The following is a 23,784-nucleotide window of genomic DNA, read 5'->3' as shown; positions in this document are numbered from 1 at the left end:
ATGTAGTTTTAAAATTGGGAGGGAGTGGGGGGGGGGGGTTGGTGAATCAGGTCCTAGACTCTAGTAGAACATAGATTACTAAAAGCGCGACTCTACAGCTACAATCTCCACATAAAAACTTTAAACATCACAATATCAAACAGTTAACCCCAAGAAAGTGAGATGTGATGCAAACAGATTTTTTCTTGAAGAAGGCAATGAAGATGGATGTAAATTGCCTCTTACATAAGTTTAGACCTTTCAGGCTGAATGGTAGTTAATTATTGCTGTGGGACTTCTCTTTCATAAGCATTACAAATCAGTGTCCTAAAGGGACGTTAAACTGGTGACATCAAACAGTCTTCTTAACTCCTATCAATTCCACTTATTGGCTGTTACAGTTTTTACCTCGAAGGGCCTGATTACAGGTGGCCCATTATATTATGCCTTTGAAAAAGCAAACACCTGTTTGCGCAGGGTCGCAATCGTAAGTGTGATGTATACCACAACTGGTTATTGCCAGATGCAATAGAGTTTGCAGCGCTCATTAAATGTTGGTAAGTCAAACATGCCTGAATTTAAAAGGGGGAAAATGGACCAGTGTTTACCATGATGTGTGGATTTTGGTGCGGTAAGCAACAAAATTGGCATCATATTGCCAAAAATGTCAGAGTATTGGATAGTTATCGCCCCCAATTCCCTCTGAATACCTCAGTGTTGGATTTTATCGAGTGCAAAAATTATCACAGCAGGCACTGGTCACTTATAATGCAGGCCCTCTCTGAAATACTACTCGGTCTCTTTCCATGTAAGATGCCTTTTGGAAAAGAAGCAACCTGAGGGCAAGATCATCTTTAGGGTACATCTCACATTTCCATACTTGCTGATGACTTAGACATATTCAAAAGCACCAAATACGCATATGTCCTCATCCTTGTCTTCAGGTGTAGCCATCTGATTTTACATGCAGCCAACCTTGTAAAACGAGGTTCTGTGTCTAGAGCGCCATTACGATTCAGACTCTTTCAATGGGCTCTTCCTCAGGATCTCGCTCCAAGCGAAAGGATGTGTTTTCAGACAAATACTTCCCAAATTTTCGGAATCCTTTTCAGAAATAGTTGAGATCCTCGAGTCCAAAATCAATTCACCCTTACATATCACTTATCACCCATTATCCCTTTTCGATAGTCATTCCTGGAAATTGATCTCCTCACACAATCAACGTCATGCACCAGTCTGAAAACCACCACCTTTGCTGATTAGCACCATTCCAGCAAAAATATTACGAAAGCTATTGTCCAGCGTAGTCTCAATATCGTTAATTCTTCCTGTCCATAAAAGAGCATCCAATTATGGCTAAAAACAAGTCTATTTACTCTTGGCCAAGACCGCCCTCCAATCATTTTTAATTGTGACCAATGACATTTTAATTTCTTGTTAAGTAAAGTCTGTTCATGTCAAACACAAACCTACTCAGGCACACTTATTCATTTATGCTGATAGCAGGCAAGCTCCAGACCAAGGTAAAGCATCAAGTCTGTTTCCTAGCAGGGACACAGTGCTGCCTTCCATATTATCATGTAAATTGATGCCTCTGCACTGGTTCTTTTTAATCTCTCACAATTGACCACAGCACACTTGTCGCAGATGGGTTTTAGTAGTGCTTGCTCTCTTCATTTCTATGTGGATTTCATAGAATTATGTACAAATCACTCTTACCTGTTCTTTTCCTGTCACTCACTTTTTGGAGTGCCCCAAGGCTCAGTCATAATGTTCACGCTCTATAATGTTTTTCTTACAGTACACCAAGAATGTGCACTAATCAGTACAAGGTTGACACAACTGTAGCTGTGGGTTTCATCTCAGGACATTGACAAACTTATTCCATGCCTTGCCCAGATGAAATGATTGGTTGCTTTTATTTTCCTTAAATATACCCTCACTGTTGCCAAGAGTATTTTTGTGGACAGAGATGTCATTTAAGAGTATCCCTTCAGTGCATGTGCTACCATGTAATTCTGTCTAATAGATAACACTGTACAGCTGGCAGCCTGTCACTTGCGGCATCTAGTTAGTTTACAATAAAAATTGAGTCAGCAAAAAATTGCAATAAAGAACTCTATCAGGTAGTAGGTAAACTTGCCCGATACTAACAGATTAGAAAGTAATCAGGGTTTATGTAATTCTCTTGCTAATTTTTCACGTGAGAGAGGTGAGCAAACTACAATTTTCTTTAGCATAATCACGATGATGGTCAGGACACTAATACACAGATTACTAAAGAGGCCAATCAAATCACTCTCTGCTCCTTCTCGGCACTGCCTGAGTTGCAGGTCTTGAAGCTGATTCAGGGCGCTAAGTCAGGCACACCTCCTGATCCATGCCCCCTGGCTATAATCAAGTTAGCCGCTGAAACCATTGTCCCTTCTCTAACAGACATTTTTAATGCTATGTTTAGAAAAGGTTACTTTCCTAGGCAGTGGAAAAGGGCATCCGTACTTCCTTTATTGGAGAAATCCAGTCTGAGTCTGACAGATCCCGGTAATTGCCGACCCATTTCCAGGATACCCCTACCTGCAAACTCGTAAAGAGCGAATTGAATAAATAACTGTCTCAATTCATTCAGAATAATCAGCTACTAGATTATTCTCAATTTTGTTTTAGATCAGGTCATAGCACCGAGACTGCCTTAATCAAATCGACAGAAGAAATCAGGATTACTATTGATAAGGGAGGAAATGTGGCCCTAGTGCTTCTTGACCTATCGGCCGCATTTGGCATGGTCGACCACATTTTGTTGGTGGACAGTCTCCAGGCTATCGGGATAGAAAGCTCTGCACTCTCCCTACTAAAATCCTTTCTATCAGAAAGAACTCAGACAGTGGCCCTAGATCCTTATGTATCAGATACCTTTTCTCTTCCATGTGGGGTCCTGCAAGGCTCTTCCATCAACCTAACCTTGTTTAATATTTATATCACTTCACTCGCTCCCGTAATAAGATCATTTGGGTTTGCTCTTACATCTTATGTGTGTAGCATCGCGCTACAAATAATCACAGACACTACTTGTAGTTACAACTGGAGCTTTATTCTCTGCATCCAACCTCAGCCCTGTCCCTACTCTAACTGCCCTCACCCTGTCCTGACCCCTCCTCTTCCCCTCCACCCAACTCGCTCCGCCCCCAACTACTAGACTGCTAACTTCATTACATCTCCCCTTTTCTTAATAAAACAAACAAACAGTGCTTCAGTCCATCTCTACAATGAGTCTCTTTGGTGGCTGGATATCACGACGTGGCCGCAAAGACATGTTCCCAGTGGACACACTCGGCACGGGCTCACTCTGCTGACCTCTGCCTTCTGTATCACCAAGGTCAGGTTCTTCAAGTGCGGGAGTGCCAGTCGGGCTCATCCCAGGTCCTTTTATGTCTCTCGGACACCTCTTGAAGTGGGAGATGTTCCTGGTGATTCTGCGTTGTTCAGATTCCGCTGTCAGCATAGTGCCCTTCTGTTGGGTAACTAACAGTGGCTCGTCACGGAATCGGGAATCAGTCTTTCTCTGCTGCTCCTGTTTGATGAAGACATGGTCCCCTTCATGCAAGGATGGAGACCTCGCTCTCCTTTTGGCATCGGCATACGATTTCATTCTGTCCTTGTTATGCTTGTCAGTCACAGCCATTTCCTGGTGAATGTGATTTGGCGATACCGCTTGCAAGGCACCTTCCCATGTCGGGATGCGATTTCTCATTGGCCGCCCTAGCATGAGGGTTGCAGGGCATTGTCCGGTGGTTGAGTGGGGAGTTGTCCTGTAAGCTCTGAGAACTTCATTCAGAGCTGCCTGCAGTTCTCTCTTCCCAGCAGTGGCTTGCTGAAATGTCTTTTTGATCGTAGCCATAAATCTTTCAATGGTGCCATTTGCTTGTGGCCAGAGTGGTGTGACTTTTCTGTGCTTGAAGTCCATGTGTTTCGCAAAGGCACTGAATTCGTGTCCATTGAATGGGGGCCCATTGTCCGTTTTGACTTCTTTGGGGACACCCCATGTTGCAAATATCTCATCTAGCACCTTGAGATTGCAGGAGGTGCTTGTAGACGATATTATTTGTGCGATGGGAAATCTTGAATATTCGTCAATTATGGCAACCACATATTTTCCAGACTGCAGCGGTCCATAAAAGTCCATGGCAATTTCTTGCCACACTCCACTGGGTAGGGTGGTCATTTGTAGTGGTGCCGGTGGATTGCTTTTGCTGGTCAACTGACAGAGGTGGCAATCCTTTAGTGTAGACTCCACCATTTGATCCAGAAAGGGGAACCAGACGTGTTCCCGTAGAGCTCGCTTCGTAGATACTACTCCTCTGTGGCCTTCATGGGCCAGATTGATAACTCCCTGCCGTAGTTGACTGGGGATGACAAGTCGTTGACCTCTTAGGATGACTTCATCGGTGGTGACCGACAGTTCATCGCAGACGTGCCGGAATGCTTGTATCTCTTTCCGGATTGTAGAGTCTGTGTCTTCTTCGTGCGGGTTATATCTCCATCTATTAGTTTGGATCCGGTGGAGTACCATTTGCAAGATAGTGTCTTGGGCGGTGACCTCCCGAATGACGTCCATAGGAATGGCAGGTGGCAATGCTTGGTCAGCCACGAAGTGGATATACTCCTCAGCAATCGATGGCTTGGATTCTGAAGATGGCTGAGGGTGGCGGGACATGTAGTCAGCCGGGTTCTCCGCCTTCCCCGGTTTATGAACAATAGTGAAAGTGTACTCCTGAAGTCTGAGACCCCATCTCTCAATTCTCGGAGGCATCTTGGATTTCGGGTTGCCGTAGATGGTGATCAACGCCTGATGATCAGTGATCAGGGTAAAGTGCTTGCCATATATGAAGACATGGAAGTGTTCGCAAGCCCAGACTACAGCAAGACTTTCCTTCTCTGGCTGCGAGTACTTCTTCTCGGGATCAGACAGGCTGCGGCTGGCATAGGCAACGATCCGCCTCTGGTCAGAGTCATTATCATATTGAGCCAAGATGGCCCCCAATCCAACGGGGCTGGCGTCGACGGTGATCTCCGTCTTCCGTTGAGGGTTGAAGTAGGAGAGGCTGTCGGCCGACTCTACAGCGCGCTTGATGTCCTTGAACGCCCGCTCACACTCAGGGGTCCAGTCAAACGGTTGACCAAGCTTGGTAAGAATCCGAAGGGGGTGACTGATGGTCGCATAGTCAAGGATGTAGCGGGCACAGTAGCTGGCCATCCCTAAGAAGGACCTCAAGTCATTGACATCCTGCGGGCTCTTGGTATTATTCAAGGTCGCGATCTTGTCCGGGTCAGGCTTCATGCCCTCGTCTGAGAAAATGTGGCCAAAGAATTTCAAAGTGGCCTGGTGAAACTCACATTTCTCCTTGTTCAGCGTCAAATTCGCATCCAACAGGGCATGGCAAACGCGATCAAGAGCGATGTTGTGCTCACGAACATCAGACCCATAGACCAGGATGTCGTCGCTGTAGTTTAAGGTGTTGGGGATGTGTTGAATGATTTGACGGATAGACTCCTTAAAGATTTCCGCGGCAGACGAGACACCAAAGCTCAGCCGCTTGTACCTAAAAAGTCCTAGGTGAGTTGCAAACGTGGTGATGTAGCGAGATTTGGTGTCTAATTCTAGCTGGTGATAACCTTTGTTCAGGTCTAGCTTCGAGAAGACCCTTGCGCCATTCAGTGCAGCAATCATATCGCTCAGATGCGGTCCAGGGTGTCGCTCCCTTTCAATTGCGGTGTTGGGTAGGCGCATGTCAACGCACAGTCTCACCCTGTTGGGAGTCCCTTTTTTAGGTACGATGACCACCGGCGACACCCAAGGGGTCGGGCCATCCGTTCGCTCGATGATGTCTGCGGATAGAAGTTCCTGAAGTTCGTCCTCGACGGCACTTTGAAGATGAAATGGAACACGTCGTGGGTGCTGCGCAACGGGTTTGATCTGTTCGTTAATGTGCAGCCGAATTTGACAACCTTTCAGCTTGCCTAAGCCTCGAAATAATTTGGGAAACTTGCTGACACAGTTCTGATTGTCGTTGACTTTGAATAAGATTTCCACCAGACGAAGACGCTCTGCAGTGGGGAGGCTAAGTAGGCAGTCGGCTTCAGGCCCTCTGATGACATGTATGACCGCCTGTATGGTGATGTCGCCATGGGTGAGTGTTGTGTGGAATTTACCCAGGCAGGGGAGTGGTTTTTTGGCCATCCACGTGAAGACGCGGACCGGTGCAAAAGTTAGTGGGGGTTTCGGGACCATTTTCTCGTGTTCTGTAACTGGAATATAGTTCAGCGAGGCTCCGCTGTCCATTACAAATTTGGTGTCGTGATTCCCCACTCTAATGTCTAGGCGTGGATACTTTTTCAGTTGATCAGGGTCCGCAATCATGTTCAAGTATTCCACGGTGTAGGTCGAGTCTTTGGAGGAAGATGATCTCGAGTCCCGAGATGGGGATCTGCGTTCCCATCGTGACCTGCGTGATTCCCGGCTGGAATGTGATGAGCCTGGGGACCGCATGAACTCTCCTTGAACACCTCGTATGTGATGTTTCCTTGCGTCTGAGCGGGACGATCTTGTTGTTTCACCTCGCCTTTCCTTGTGATAGTCCCCGCACATTGCTTCGAAGTGGTTGGATCGCCCACATTTCCTGCATCGCTGACCCATGGCCGGACAGGTGTCTATATGAGGATAGTCATATCCACACCGATAACATCTTTTAGTCCTTTCTGGCTTTCGGTCCCTTCGCCCTGGTTCTCTTCTCCTGTACTCCGGGCGTCGTTGGCGAGACGACGGACTAGGTCTCCATTTATTCTCCTGCGAATACTTCCTTCTGCTACGAGGTTGTTCTTGAACGCGGTGTGCTTGCTCATGACTGACGTTGTGTCCTGTTTCAATGGTGGCGGCGTGTTCCTCTGCTTGGTCGTATATACGAGTCATTTCTTCAATCTCTTCCAATTCGTGGGGTTTCCTCAGTAGCCGTCTCCTGAGTGTTTCTGAGTGACAGCCGGCTATGATTTGCGATTTGATGGCAGCGTCAGGCGAGAAGGTTTCAAACTCACAGTGTCTCGACAGCCGTCGTAACCGGGTGATGAATGCACTCATTGCTTCCTCTTTCCCTTGACGCGCTTGGTGAAATGCGTGGCGCTCATAGTCCACGTTTCTTTTATGGAGAAACTTCTTGTTTAGTGCCTCACGCACTTTGTCATAGGTTCCAGTATCTGCAGGCGAAAGATCCTTGATGATTTTGCTTACTTCCCGGCCTGCTAGGTTGCGGAGGGCAATTAACTTCTCTTTGTCTTCCGTCACTTTGGATCCCTCGATATAATCTTCGAAGTCTTCTAACCATTCTTGCCTCTCGGGGCCCATACTCCCTCCCGTGGTCACGGTCAGAGGTTCCGGAGCTCGCAGGTGTGATCCTCCCGCGACAAGGGGCTTCCGCTGTGGTGAGGTGTTGGGGGTCACCATTGTGTCGTTGTTTTCTTTTCACCCTTTTGTTGGTGCCTGTTTCTTTATTTATTCTCGCCAATGCTTGTTTATTTGCACTTGACAATGCTTGTTTACTACTTCTCGCCAATGCTTGTTTCTGTTGCTGTATGCCTGACTTCAAAATGGCCGCTCTACAACAATCAAGGGGTCTGTCTTGAAAAGTGCCTGACTCCAAGATGGCCGCTGTCACTGCATGCACACGAGGCTTTCTCTCATGGCTCACTCGGTCCTCTTTCACTCTGGACTCACCGGCGGACAGCTTCAGAGGGTAGCACACATCAGGACCTGCTTCTCCCCAACGGCGGCTACTACCAGGTGAGGTTGGGGTGGGCTCCCGCCTTATTCTGCAGATTCCCGCGTTTCTTCTTGCGACAGCGTGCCAAGACTCATGCATCAGGCGTGAGATCTTCCGACATCGACGGGCACTCAAGCCCGGACTTCAAGGCGCTCGGCGGCGCTCGCCAGCGGGCCTTCAGGGACGGCGTCCTCTACGCTGGGGCACTTCTCTTTCGCTCTCGGGTGCGAGGCAGGGTCGGGGTGGGCTCCCGACTTCTGCTCTTACCAGCCTCACCTAAGGCACACGCTTCTGGCGTGAGTCGCACTTCGGCGCGATCGGCTTGATTCTTTTCGAGCGAGTCAGCGCTTGTTCTTGCGGCCGCTCTCGGCTCACTCACGGTCTCTGGGGGGGGTCAAGGTCCCCTGCTGCTGGCCTTTTCTCCTCAGGCGGCAGCTCAACTTTACTTGGCAGTGTTCTCCTCGACGTTGCCTGGGACAGGGTGTCTTCATGTGGTTCTGTGATCGGTGGGGCTTGGTCATCCCACCCTCGTCGCCAGTTGTAGCATCGCGCTACAAATAATCACAGACACTACTTGTAGTTACAACTGGAGCTTTATTCTCTGCATCCAACCTCAGCCCTGTCCCTACTCTAACTGCCCTCACCCTGTCCTGACCCCTCCTCTTCCCCTCCACCCAACTCGCTCCGCCCCCCAACTACTAGACTGCTAACTTCATTACAATGTGGATGATCCGCAAATTGTAGTATAAGTGGCAGCTAAGGATACCAACATTGGAGAAAGATTTCAAAGTTGTATGCTAACAATCAGCAACTGGATGAACAGTAATTGAGCGAGACTTAATTCCGGTGAGATGGAGGTCATCCCGTTTGGGAACCAGCCTATGTTCTGGGCCTTATCCTGGTGGCCAGAAGAGCTAGACACCCTCCCGACCGTGGTTAACAAAGCAAAAAATCTGGGTATTTTTGCGGACAATAAGCTTACCTTTAAAGAACAAGTGAATGCAGTAACTTCGTCAGAACTTCACACATTGAGGACAATTAGGAAAGTCCTCCCTTTTATTCCTGAAGAATCTAAGAATACAGTAGTCTCTGCCCTTACATTATCGAAAGTGGACTACTGCAAAGGTCTCTATCTTAACATGCAGACGCAATATTTGAATAAACTGCAAGGCCTTCAGAACATCGCAGGCAGACTGCTCACTTAAATTCAAGTCAGCCAGACAAGCTTTTTTCTGTCTACACTGGCTCCCAATTAGACACTGCACTAAATTCAAAACCATGTGCATTTCTTATGAGGCTCTGCATGGAGACAGACCCGCCTTCCTGAAATACTGTTTTAAAAACTACAAGCCACCTAGATATCTTTGCTCATCCGATACAAATAATCTGGTCATCCCTAGAATATATAGAGCCAATTGGGGAGGCAGAAGCTTCGTACAGAGCACAACCAAATTGTGGAATGAACTGCCCCCAAATATCAGAGCCATGCCTAGCTTACCAGCATTCAGAAAGGCACTCAAAACATGGCTCTTTGTCTAATCTTTATGTCGGTCCATGCATATTCTTGATAAGCTAGCGCCTTGACACCTTTGGAATTTATGCGCCTAACAAATTTTATTAACATAACAGTGTGCCTCATCCTGAGAGGTCTCACAAGCGCCATCATTCCATCATCAGCAATCTCTGTGCTGCTCCAGCCTGTCTTTCAGGCTCACTAACACCATAATTGCTACATGTAGCATTCATTTTTCTGCTGAGAACTGCTTATCTGCTTTCAGCACACAATGGGAAATTGGGTTCCATTTTGCAGCACCATTTGCTTGATCAGTACAGGGAAACATCCCCAATTCTTGATGCATGTCCAGAGTGCAAACTCCATTGACCAAGCCAGGCATGTTCTGAGTACAAAAATCTGTCTTATGCTGTGACATGCGGGAAATATGTGCCAATCACAGAGGACACCATTCAAGCTACAGCCGGCTGTCAGCAGCAACCTGGGTGGTTACATTAACCAGTCTTCGACACTCGCTGCCATCAGTCTTGTTACATGAGGCATTCCATTGCTCACTGATGCCTACTTCTCCGCCTAAAGCAGAACATTGCCCATCAGACTCCACTTGTCTGCACCCGCTGCTAGGCCACCACAGGCAGTCTGGCTTCTCAGGAACACTCTAGAATACAGATGTCTTTGGCCGAGGCGCCAAGTACAAAGTCTGTCTGATGCTGTCTGTTGGCCTGTGATTTATGGGGACAGTGTGTTGGGCCCAGAGGATGTCACACGAACATCAGCGTGTCATCAACAACACCCTGCAGGCTGACATAAGCCTGACTTTGTAACTGTAACAATCTTATTCTTGGGAATATGATATCTAGCACTACAGGGTCTATAAGTGGCAATGGGGTCTTAGTCACTGTCTGCATGAATGACAATAGTAGTTTCACAATGGGGGTGTAAGGACTAGAATTTGCCCTGCAAAGTAAATGGACATTTACCCTGCCTGGAGTGCCCAGCTGCATGTGAAACTGGTTTCCTGACTTTTTGTTTGGCCCCAAATCCACGCTAATCTAGCATGTTTGTGATGGCCTAAACCACTCCTTGGTGATATAAGGTCCAGAAACTGTTTTTTTTGGCCCCAAATCCACGCTAATCTAGCATGTCTGTGATGGCCTAAATCACTCCTTGGTGATATGAGGTCCAGAAACTGTTTTGTTTGGCCCCAAATCCACGCTAATCTAGCATGTCTGTGATGGCCTAAATCACTCCTTGGTGATATGAGGTCCAGAAACTGTTTTGTTTGGCCCCAAATCCACGCTAATCTAGCATGTTTGTGGTTGCCTAAACCACTCCTTGTTGATATAAAGTCTAGAAACTGTTTTGTTTGGCCCCAAATCCACGCTAATCGAGCATGTTTGTGGTTGCCTAAACCACTCCTTGGTGATATGAGGTCCAGAAACTGGTTTGTTTGGCCCCAAATCCACGCTAATCTAGCATGTCTGTGATGGCCTAAACCACTCCTTGGTGATATAAGGTCCAGAAACTGTTTTTGTGGCCCCAAATCCACGTTAATCTAGCATGTCTGTGATGGCCTAAATCACTCCTTGGTGATATGAGGTCCAGAAACTGTTTTTTTGGCCCCAAATCCACGCTAATCTAGCATGTCTGTGATGGCCTAAATCACTCCTTGGTGATATGAGGTCCAGAAACTGTTTTGTTTGGCCCCTAATCCACGCTAATCTAGCATGTTTGTGGTTGCCTAAACCACTCCTTGGTGATATGAGGTCCAGAAACTGGTTTGTGACCTGGAAGGGCCGGGAGAGGACTACTGTCCATTTCCTGGGTAACTCTTATGAAAGGGTGGTAGCAGCAGTTCAAGTTTTTGTGAATATATACTCTGTGTCCTGAGAGAGCACGGTCTCCTGGCTTCTCTTGGGTAAAGTTCTGCTTTATATGAATCCAAGTTGCTGTGCTGAATTGCACAAGGAGGAAAGAGTATGGGAGCGCCAGACCTACTAGGATGTAACGCTGCTGGTTTCTTCCCCAGCGAATGCTCTTTCAGGCTGCTTAGTACCGTGTGCCTGGTATTTAACATAGGTTTTAAAATGGAAGGATACCCTTCTACTACAATGTGCTCTGCTTAGACATATTTTAAAGCTTTTCCATCATTGGAAGTGGGCTGTACAGTGCAGCACACATGCAATGTTTGAAGTTTGAAAAGTTAGGAGAAACACAAACATTTCTCCTTGATAGCACTTCTTCGTGGAGGTGTTATTTTTTCATGAAAAACCATGTCTACCATAGTTAGCAGACGGGCTTTGTGTCAAATGCTATGCGTTGTAGTGTGGGAACGCCCACTTGCCGCAACGAAACACAATTTGTGTCACTTTTAGGCCTATTTTCCAGTGCAAAAAAGGTTTTACCTACAGAGTAAATACTTTCTCAGGCCTTTGCACTGGTTTGTGGCAGATTTTGTGACTTTGCACTGCCGCACAGTGTGAACAAATCTGCTCCCAGATGTACAGTCGCTGGTTGATTCCCAAACCCAGCTGTTAACCGTTAAATTGTACCAAATGCTCGTGTTCGTGAATTGGTTGATTGGTATTTATTTGTACACCGATATGGCCTTATTTCCTAAGGTCTGTGATTCTCTGCTGCCTGCCCTTCTGTGAGAGTTGCTCAGTACATTAACAACACTGATAATGAAGAGTGTATAAATAGGTCAATTTGACTTTACTTTCTTGGCAATAGTCTTTAACTCTAGTCTTCAAATTACTTACTGTGCATTACTCTTTAAGTTTAGTCTTCAAAACTATGGGGCAGATTTATGAGGTTTTGCCGTAGGGAAGCGCAGCAGGCCTTCCTGCTGCGCTTCCCTACGGCAAAAGAAAAGGGCAGGGATGCGCCGTATCTATAAAATGCGGCGCATTCCTGTCCTTTTCCCCTGCGCCGGCGCACAATGGGCTGCCTGCGCCAACGCAGGCACCTCTGCACCATGGTGCAAGGGTGCCTGCGTTGCGAAGATGAATATTTTTGTACAGGAAGGGAAACCTTTCTGTACAAAAATAATCACAAGAGGTTGTTCCTCTTTGTATGGGTGCTGCAGAATGCAGCACACATAGAAAAAGGAAAAACGAGGAGAAATAAAGATATTTCTCCCCGTTGTGCCTCCCTTACGCCTCCCCTGGGGAGGCGGAAGCTTTTGGCGCTGCCTCAGATTTACGATTTCTCGTAAATCTGGGGCAGTGTCAAAAGGCCATGGATGTTGCTGGGAACGCCCCCAGCAACACCCATTGCTCGCCCGTTTAACGCAGAACACTGCGTTAAAGGGACTGATATTTATGAGGCAGCATTAAGCCAAAAAAAGTGGCTTAGTGCTGCCTGATAAATATCACGGAGGCTTCTGTGCCACGGAACGTCACAAAAAGTGACGTTCCGATGGCGCAACGGGCCTCATAAATCTGCCCCTATATTCCTTGGCGCCCCCTTCCCCACTTTCATATGCATTTTGCTGTCTGCCCATACATTTTGGTATTAAGAATCAGATGTGAGAGGACAGTAGATTTATCTACTGGTCAGAGCAATTTATAGAATTTATAGGTCTGCTTGTCTACAAAATGCCCATTTATCTTGACCATTTTATGAAGAGCTGGATTTGAGCTATGAAGGTCACTGTTCAGTGATATACACGTGCCTTTAGTATACTGCTGGTGCCATTTTAAAAAGTCTTTGGGGTTTGACAACAATTGCTATTGCAAAGGAAGAAAACTGTCACAATATGATCAGCGTTTTTTAAGATGCGCTGCATGATCTTAAAAAATTGGCAAATAATATCCAGCTTTTAAGGTGGTTCTTTCTTGGCCCCTGCCACATATATTTTACGGCAGCATTGAACTCCTGAGTTAAAAACTTTTTCGATTCTGCTATGTATGAGTGGATCTTTTCAGGCTTGTTTTTATGTCATGCTGACACTTTTATTACATCCTTGGTCTTTTGTGTTCCTTTCCTTGAATGTCTTTTGTCTGTCACAGCAGAAATACTTCCAGTCACAGTGCCACGGTCTCCTGGCATCATTTGTATGTGCTCTTTGTTAACTTAGGAAGCTAAAAAGCGCAAGCCAAAACTTTGGAGCCTTTTTTTCTTAAGACCGTGCATCCCTTTAAATCTAATTGCTGGTCGAAGCTCTTTAAAGGACCTTTTTTACGCTTGCGAGCTATTGTGTCGAATAATTCATGTGTGACTGCAGTAATGTTCAGTTTTCTTTGCTAAACAGCTGTTTCAATCATGCCCCGTGGCCTGACCTGCCTTTCACCACGGCTGCAGGCTCTGGAAACAACCATTGTGATGTCAGAACTCGATATTAATAACATAGAACAGTCGAGTTCTGACGTCTTTCCTTTATAAAAGCCGCCTGGGTGTGTCACAAGCAGCCGATTATAAAGAAATAAGAGACAGTCGACTATACAGGGATTACAGAAGTCCATGCATTATATATACTTTTCTATATCTAACTCCACAACCACATACCTTGAAGATATGTCAATATCTTCAAGGTGCATAGATGTGGAATTAAGAACAGTACATCTGTACTTCTGTATATGCACGTACCTTTGGATAAGTTTGTCCTCTGAATTTTATCTCCAATATTCAGGTATTGAACTGTTTCTAACATTAGTTTGCAACAAATACCTAACAGGTTTTTGAAGTCTTTCATTTTGCACTAGAGGGTTTATTTTTATTCTTCATATTTGCAAACATGTTCACACTTTTATGTGAAAAAGCTATGCACCTAGGTTTTATGTGGTCTGTGGGAAAGGTGATGATGCGACCATGTATTACATGGAATAAAGTACCCCTTGGCTTACACGATAAGGATATTGCAAGTTACCTCAGAGATCTATAATAAAGACACTCAAGGTTTGGCCCATTTGCAGTAAAATCAATTAACAGAACAGGATGGATCCTTCTCCTCCTCACATCATGGCAACCCAGGCCCTAGCATTTCTTCTGGTAATTACCAGTCTGTGTAACCGCTCTCTCTGCATCAAAACTATTCCTACGAGATGGAAATCTCAGATCACACCTATCTTAAAGAAACCTATGGCAGACTCCCTAGAGCTATTTACCTATAGCTGATATTGCAGCCTCCTTTTCACAGTAAAATATTGGCGACACTAATGAACAAACAGCTCACATCTTTTGTAGAAATCTGCTCCCTGTTGGACCCCTCCTAGTCTGGTTTTTGCGGCAGTACAAGACACCATCAGACTCTCTCTGGATGAGGGTCTCCCAGCCATGCTTGTATTACTCGACCTATCCGCCGCACTTAACACTATCTCACACTCCTTCTTGATCCACAGGCTTGTTGAGATTGCTGTAGGCGGAAAAGCCCTGGGATGGTTTAAAAACTTTCATAATGACCAAACCCAAACGTGCACTGCAGGCCTCATCCTTGAGTCCCACTCTCTTTAATATATACATGGCCCCCCTGGCTCAAGTGGTAAGATCCTGCGGATTTGAAGTCATCTCTTACGCGGACGACATGCAGTTAATCATCTCCATGGGACCCAATCCCGGGACCCAAGGATCAGATTTAATGATTGCTTGAAGAAAATTGTTAACTGGATGTCGCCCAACTGCCTACAATTGAACAGTGGAAAGACAGCGATCCTGCTTTTCAGTAAGACTCATGCTCACTGGTCAGGGGACTGGTGGCCCCCCGGAACTGGGGTTACCCCAACCCTAACAGGTAGTGAGAAGTCTGGGCAGAGAAACAGCCTTTACAACGGAAGCGTTACAACGCATGCCATTACAACGCATGTTGTTACAACGCGAAAGGCTTGTTGCAGGGGGTAAAAGGTGTTGGAGTTAACTCCAACACCTTCCCTACTGTTGCACACACTGGAGTTAGAATAGTAAATTATACTATTCCAACTTCCAGTGCCCCCCGGCAGCAAGTCGGGGTAAAGGTATGCGTTGTAACAGCATGCGTTGTAACGGCATGCGTTGTAATGGCATGCGTTTTAACGTCATACAACCGTCTGGGCATCCTGATAGATGACAACCTTTCTTTGAAAAAGCAGGTTAGCTCCACCTGAGATACCTGTTTTTGGATGATGTGCCCACTTAGAAAGACATACTAATGGCTGCCCCTCCAAACCAGAAAGCCCCTCACTTAAGCACTCATTATAAGCTGCCTAGACTATGGCAATACTCTTATGGTAGCACCAAGCAAAGCTCGTTTAGCTACAATTTAGGTAGTGCAGAACACAGCTGCCTGCCTTGTCTGTTATCTCCCACCTGCACCCCCTCCAAGCCTACCCTCAAATCTATGCACTGGTTACCAATAAAAATGCGTTCCCTCTTCAGTCTCCTCGTCCTACTTCACAAGTCTCTATCTGGAAACTTCTCCCTTCACCTACAAACAAGTTGCAGCCCTACCTACCAACGTGTAACCCTGGGTCCAGTGGGTAGTCTCTACTATGCATTCGCCGCATACGTACGGCCAGATACAGGGAAGATCTTTCTCGCATCTTGCTTCCCACCACTGGAACAGACTACACTTACACATACATGTCTGCCCTGACTCGGCCGTCTTAAAAAAACTTCTTAAAACCTGGCTCTGCTGATTCTTTCTTCACGCACTCTTTCCTGTTTATGTACCATAGCGCTGAGAGATCCTTTGATGGGTAACTCGTTTGCGGTATATAACATTACATAACAGAATATGTACATTTCCGAGAGCACACATGGAGTTCCTCCGAGATCTTTGAACTAACCATCTGGTAGTGTTTGTGTACTGTTCTTAATGCAATCTATTTCCTCTCCCAGGTCTTCCTGTTGGTTCAGGCTTTATTGTGTTGATCCACTCTATATTAGTGGTGAAGACTTCACCGGCATGTCATAAAAAGGTGTCTGTTTATGACGAGGGTACCCCTTTGTTGCCATTGGAAACTTTTTGCTATGTTTGGGACACAAGAACTTAATATAGGGTTTTATGGGTAAAGCACTAGTATTACGAAAATATGATTTCTTATTGGTGGCATTGGTTTAATTTCGGAGGGCAGACAACAATATTCAAGTTAGAGCTGTAGTATCTGTTACTCAATAGACAGCTCTGAGAAGAGGCACATTAAAAACCTATACGAGAGGTTCTTTCTGGTAAGGAGATTTCGGCAGCCTACAATGGGAACCCAAGTAATAACCGGAGAGTTGTGCGTGCCTATCACTGTTTAAATTGCTGCATTGGTCTGGGTGGACAAAATCACCAAGAATTCAAAATGACAATCATTAGCCAGTGGGATTTGTGCAATGTCAGCCATGCAAATATATAAACAGCTTGTTACAAATGTATTCTAATGTAGGGCTGTGAGAAGTTGCTTAGAAATTTTCCATGCAAAATTGACCGATTTCTAGCAAATATATGCAAGGATAGCAGGATTCTTTGCGAATTGTAAGTTTGTCTGACAATCGTTAAATGTCCTTTTTATATCCATGACAAAGTTTTTGTATGAAAATGTGCCTTTTCCATTTGTCTAGTTAAAAAAAAAACAGGACTTCTACTATAACTAGTATGCTTATACTATTGATGAATATATAGGAGAATACAGCACTACTTCAGGCAAAGGTGCAGTAGGGGGTGATACCTTGAGGTAGGAGGTGTGTTTTAGTAATATGTACATGTTGAAATATTCATAGAAGCATTTTGTCATTCTGAAACTGGACCTGCTGCCTTTCACACCAAAACATTTATGCAACCACCTAACTCCACGCATAGCCTCCTCTTTTTTCTTCCTGTACTACAGCTTTTTGGTTATGGGTGGGGGTTTTTGTGTGTCGCCCAACAGTACTTCTCTTGTGTGGTTTTGTTACCTGGGAAAATTACAAGGCCAGTGGGTGGTGTTGGCATTTCATGGATTGCCACTAGAACCGCACTACAGCATTGTTTGTTGTACTTGTCATTTAATGTGATATTTACGTAAGTACTGTAAGAGTTAATAGGTTTGCATAATATCAAGCCACACCACAGCATGTTGTAATAAGACTGAGAACAAAGCACACCTGGCAGAGCCAGAGAGGTTACATCAGGAATGGAAATGCTGAAAACCTCTCTTGTATGGATAATCCTATGGGAGCACTCAATCCCCAAGGCCTGACTGGTATTAGCACTACTGCAACATGAGGTATTTGCTTTTTCTCATTAAAACAAAACTAATGTTTGAACACAATGACGTATTCAAAATCAAGTTTGGCAGGGCTCCATTTGAAAGACACCAGGAATTGTGGGCACTGCTGAGCCAAGAACTGCAACTGAGATTTGTAAATGAACACACGTTTGATGGCTGGATGTGATTTAGAGCTTGTTAACTTTGAGGCCTGTTTATACATGAGGTAAAGAATGGCAAGCGTTATGGAAACCTTTGTGGCAAAGAAATTGGCTCAGTTCCACATGTTAGCAAAAGGGGATGTGTAAAAGACAAAACACTGATATGCTAGTCATGAGTGCGGGTGCAAATGAGAAGTGCATTTTGATACAAATAAGGAAAAAAATAGCGTGCAGTGAAATGTGGTGGCTGTATAAACAAACTTCTTGGCACAGCCCAAGACGGTAATAATGTCCTAGGGAAATGTATTTGAAGGAGCCACATGTAAAACATATGAAAGGGAATATTTCACTGAGAACATCTTTGCAGATATTTATCCTTTGCTTATACTTCATGCAGGATTTTCAAAAAATCCGTGAGTGTGTGCTGTACTTTACACTGCATTTTTAACTTGTAATGTAAAAGATACCAAGTTGAGAGAAAATGGAATTATTGTCAAAGTATTATACCTTTTCGGTTATTGTGATTCTATATATGTTTTTAATTTTCAATTATGAAAGCTTTTTTATCCAAAACATGGGGAACAGCATTGCCAGGGGATGTTGTGTTCTTCAGGTGTGGCCATTAAATGTGGACTGGCTTTGTAGATTTGGCTCCTCTGAACTCTTGGCTGACCACAGCCAAAGCATAGAGGCCTTTTCTGAAACTACTGTTGGTTAGTCTGTGGTCTTGAGCTGCTGACAATTCCTGCAGATAAATGGTAGAGGCTGAAATGGCACCGAGTCATTGAAAAGCTTCGTGATTTGCCTTGAAGTCATGGAAGAGAGTCAAGGGGTTATGCTGATTGGACAGTGGGTGGTTAGTAGTGGAGTTCAGGCCCAGAAGATCAGCTGCAGGACTAGCCCAGGCTGAGGGAGTAAGGAAGAGCCGGGTGTCACTGGTGCTAGGTAGCAGACTGTGGATTCTGATCATGGAATAAATAGTAGTGGTCAACAAACCAGTCGGCAGGTACCAACAACAGGTCACACTGTGGCAGAAACAAGGATTGGTGAACGTGAAAGGCATGTTTAGAATTACTGGTGCCACAGTGATTCCCACTCATTCTCCAATCAGATTGGTCCTACCACGAGCAGTTCACCCAGCACCTACACGCAAGGAGCCAGTAATCACTCTTCCCATCAACAACACGTCTAGTTGACTGGTACAGGCACACTGATTGCCCGTGACAAAACAGCTTTTCATTGAGTATCCATGAGCAACAACCTAGCAGCTACTGTAACGTTGACTCCAGTTATCAACGTAATAGAGATCTACTGAAGACTGTAGAGCCCACAGTGAAGGTTCTTTTGAGGTTAGGACCCAGTATAAATACTTTATTCTGCATAGTACACATAAAATTGTTTGCCGTCTTATTTTGCAAGTGCAGAAATACACAGCCCTTTGTGCTGGTAACTTTAATCCCAGTAGTTGAATCAATGTCCTTGTGCTTCAAATACAGCTGTTGAGCAGATAGTTCAAACATCAGAAAATATGGTATTATTTATGTATGGAAATGACATAAAATGTAATGTTCCATAAGCCAAGTCTATGTGCACTTATATTGCCAAATAAAAGTCACAGAAAAGGAATACCGGGTCTCTTTCTAAAATGTTTTACACAAATCATTGAAAATTTGAGGGCATAGTTGTGACACAACGGCAGCGCAAACCACCACATCATATTTATGAGGCCACGCAAACCCACTTTGCGTGGCTTTGATTAGCCTCATTGATATGGAGTAAAGGAAGGCAGTGCAAATTGCTGTGTTGCCTTACTCTGCGCTAGGGAGGCGTTCCATGCATGTTCCTGTGGGTATTTCCACGCAACACCCATGGATTTTGACGCAAACGCCAAATTTACAAGACCATGTAAACCTGGGGATTTACCCCTTCCTTAAGCCTGCACAATGGAGGCTCAACAAGGAGAATTATGTTTATTTTCTCGTTGTTTCCTCCCTCTATGTGGGCTGCATTTCGCAGCACACCTAGAAAGAGGAAAGCGCCTTCCAGGATTGTTTTTGTTCAGGAAGGTGTCCCTTCTTGCACTAAAACAATCCTGCATGCAACACAGGTACCCTTGCTTCATGGTACAATCAGGGCCGGACTGGCCGTAGCGGGCACCGGGCAATCCCCCGGTGCGCCGCACGGGTGGGGGACGGTTTTGGTTCCCTGGGGGCCGGTTCTCTTACAGGGCCGTTTTTACAGCATAGCTGCAAAATCGGCCCTGTAACAAAATCGGCTGAAAACCGGCCCTGGCAAAGAGCTCGGCGGCACCCCCAAGCCCCGGGGGAGCCGGCCGAGCACTTTGCCAGGGCCGGTTTTGGTTCCCAGTCCGGCCCTGGGTACAATGCTACCTGCGTTGGCGCTAGGCTGCCAAAACTGTGGCAGCGCAGGGGGAAAGGACAGGAATGCACCATATGCCATAGTTACATGAATTGCTGTCCTTTCACTTTGACACAGGGCAGCGCAGCAAGGTGTCTTGCTGCACTGCCCTGCGCAAAATCCCCATAAATATGTCCGTAGGAGTACAGAAAGTCTCATTTCCCCTGTTTCACAGAATTAGGTACTGTGGACATTTGATGACACAAACAGCAGGCAAAACTGATTGCTGTATTTTCCCTGGTCATAACTTGATGATGGGGAAGGATTAGGGGCGTTCTCAGGGAATTATAGGTAGCCTTTGGGAATTTCGGGAATACCTTCTAAGTCTTCCCTTTCTAGTAGTTACAAACACAATCAATGGCTTTTACCACCATAATTACACACCTAAGTATATCATTTAAAAAAATGTGTCCATGCAATTAAGGTGGAAAAGTGATCCTCCGCTTTCAGAGACCGTAAAGGAAGGGATTTCTCCCTAAGGAAAATGGTTTCCAACTGAAGGAAAAAAGATTGTAAAAAGGAAGGGTAGATATTTTCCCTCACTCCAAACCGACTAATTACTCAACTGCTGAAAAACTGCAGGTGTAGGGATGGGGAAGGCGACAGTGACCTTGAAAATATCGATTTTTGATATTTCCAAACGTACTCCTTGGTATTTTGTGAACTCACCTCCACCCCAAAAATTATATATACATGCATTAATGAATTATGTGATGCTGCTACTCACTATGAGAGTCTGCACTCATTGACAACAGCAAATTAGAGTATAATTTCCCACAAGTAATGTCACAGTTGCCAATCACTGCAATACTTTTACCATTTGTGGTATATCACCTTGAAAAATATGTCAGTCTCCAAGTGACCCCCAGAGTATTCATGTTAAAAATGATTGAGCCTGTGCACTACCCACTACTTCGGATTGGGATCCCCCCCCCCCCAGCCCAACAACGACCAAGGACCCCCACAAGCCTCTTATACATAACGAGAATTGCTAAGCACCCCCAGAAACAGAGGAGGCCCGCACTTACCCGTTCTCCCCATGCTTGTTAGGATTATAATGTAGGGCAATGCAGAAGACCCATCCCTTTTCCTCCGTTTTACCCATAAACTAAGAACAAGGCATTAGCTCCCTTTACCCTACAGCGCCTGAACCCATGGTCACTGATGAGTACTGGAGGTCCGAACCTCACTCTTCCAGGGGCACATACCTACCTCTCCCTTCGCTTGCATTACACCGCCCTCTTAGATGTAGGGCTCTCTTCAGGATCACTCATCGATACTGATAAACACCCCACATTCAGCGCCTTGACCCTTACACCTGAGGATTATTTCCCCAGCCCGACCCCCCCATACGAACAAGAACATCACTTTGTATTAACTCATCTTCTATAATATTGTTGTATCCCCTCATTGACAGTTGATCAATATCAACATTGTTGTATTGATTCTTTATGCTCAACAACAAATAAATGCAACACAAAAAAGACGAGTTCCAGGTCTTTACTGACGTGATGCAGTCAGCTCTTTAAATTCATTGCATTGTTCCCATACATTTTCTTTGGAACCATCACATTATTGATGTCAGTCACCAATATAGGTCTTTCGAATCATTTGAGTAAAACACTAACTTTAGAGGGCACTTTGGCTATCCAGATATTGCCAAACTCCATTTGTCTGCCACAAATGCAGTTTAAGGGGCCACACAGAATTTAGTTTCCTTCCCCTGTGGATGAGATGTTATAGATATGGCTATGCTTGCTTATTTATTTGTTGTGCCTTGACCATTGGTCTCACAGTGACCTGTGAAATACATTTTCTTTATTTTGCCTTAAACTAATCTACATGTTTTTCAGAAATGAACGAGCGCGTTGGATAACTGCGCTGGGGCAGAGCAGTGACCGGAAGGACACAGATAGAACAAGTAAGTAAGGGACACAGAAATTATTGCATGTGTTTCCGGTAGTGAATACACTGCATGCGAACACGTAAAAAACTGAACTTTAAAGCTAGCTTTGCTAAACTGCACCTTAAAACTGATGAGTGTTTTCAGTTAGATGTGTTATTTTTTTAGATCTGCAGTTCTGTGTGTGCAATTAAAAGGTAGGACCGTGTGTTGGTGTCTAGTATTTATTAAGCGAATAAAAACAAGAATAAGAAACTTAATTTTAAGGGTCATTAACAAGAGCATGAGACTGCAGGATGGCTGGTGTTTTTTACTATTTGTCATTATTTCCATTTATATTTTGTTCAGGTATGCACATAATATAGCCATATAGCCCGCTGCCGAGGGCTATACTGGTTGTTAAAGGCCCTGAATCCAAGTTATATGCCCAAGCCCCAGATCAGGGTCTATAACAAGGGAGAGGGACTTTAACAACCGGTTTATCCCGAGGCAAAAAGGCTTTAAGGCTATTAGAACATTCCACCCATTAAGGGTAGTAGGTCCTAAATTGAAAAGTGTGAAAAATGTTGGCAAACATTGGAATGTTTGAGCTCTGGGCTTATACCAGCCATTGAGCCTGGAGCCATTACATTGTTTTCAGTGGAGCTCTCAACATTCCAATGTTCTAATTTACAAAATATTTTTAGAACTCCGATAACTATTGTAAAAGTCTCACCTTAGATAACGAAATGCTCTCGTATAATAGCCCCCCTTCTAATCACAATCCTAAGAACCAATGAAGAACATTTGTCAGATACCTACGATAAATCTCTGAGCCCCAACTGATTGCCATTGGCTTTGAGTTTTGTAAGGTCCCCTGTACCTATCCCAGTGGCTGAGACCTTTGCAAGTATTTCACCCATCACCTTTATGTTTCCCTCAGTGCGGTACCCTAAGTGTGATGGGTATGTTCAGATGTCGGTACATTACTTGCTGTGCTACAGGACTTAGGGTGTGTCTCTATAATGAGGTCAAATTAGCACAAAACTGGTCTGGATAAATTCTGTTTCACTTTGGCGGAGACATGGACTGGCAGTTAGAGTTGGGCCATTTCTAATTGGAACAGAACTAAGTCTGAATTGCATATGGCTGGGGGCGTGGCTTGGTCGCGAAGCGGAATGGCTGCCTGAAACCGCAGCTCCGCCGATCGAGCACATTAATCCGATAATAAATCCGAACACCGGGTGCTGGACTCGGTCCACTCGACCTCCCCGCACACTACTCGTTGCCTGGGACTGCCCGACGCCGCTCCTGGAGCTGGAGCTGGAGCCGCTGAGGAAAGTTAGCCGGCGGGCGGACTGCGACGGGGCGGCCTGGCGCGCCCGTGAGGTCCGGGGACTTGCGTGGAACTGAGCCCGGAGGAGTGCTGTGCTGTTTTGAGCCGGACTGCTGACTCGCCTTGCACATTTGCACATTTCACCTCGATCGGGCGGTACCTGGGAATGCTGGCTGAGGATCTGGTGCTGCTGGCGACTACTGCTGGGCTGAGACGGGGGGCCTGGAGGTCTCGGCGCGATCCTGAGGCCGGAGCTGTGGGGGATACTGGCGGCCGGTGAGTGCAGCGCTTACACTTGCTGTGGTGGCGCGCCTGAGGACGGATCACCCGGGCCCCCCCGGAGCGCCTGCAGCCTCACCCCCGAGCGTTGCACGTTTGCCCTGCAAATCGGCGCTGGTCGGGCCGTGCCTGGCCGCAAAGGAGGAGGGCGGCCATCTTGGTCGGGGGCTCCATCGGGATCCCGGCCTCGCTGGCGGGCCCCGCAGTGGACGGCGCCGGGTGGTGAACAGCGGGGCGGCGGACTGCTGTGGCTGGAGCGCC

At 45.7% G+C, this 23,784-nt stretch overlaps 1 protein-coding gene across 2 annotated transcripts in view; it reads left to right on the top strand.

The window, feature by feature from the left end:
* Positions 1-23,784, top strand: part of ARHGEF26 (Rho guanine nucleotide exchange factor 26) — a 380,265-nt gene that overhangs the window by 341,242 nt on the left and 15,239 nt on the right. For both annotated transcript variants that reach the window (XM_085634821.1, XM_085634822.1), the window contains exon 13: positions 21,880-21,947. In XM_085634821.1, the coding sequence (XP_085490947.1) occupies positions 21,880-21,947 (68 nt within the window). The remainder of the gene's footprint in view (positions 1-21,879; positions 21,948-23,784) is intronic.

Source organism: Triturus cristatus, chromosome 11 (genome assembly GCF_964204655.1).
Source record: "Triturus cristatus chromosome 11, aTriCri1.1, whole genome shotgun sequence".
NCBI classification, from domain to species: Eukaryota; Metazoa; Chordata; class Amphibia; order Caudata; family Salamandridae; genus Triturus; species Triturus cristatus.
The sequence above is the reverse complement of the archived record's forward strand: the minus strand, read 5'-3'. Positions and strand labels throughout refer to the sequence as shown.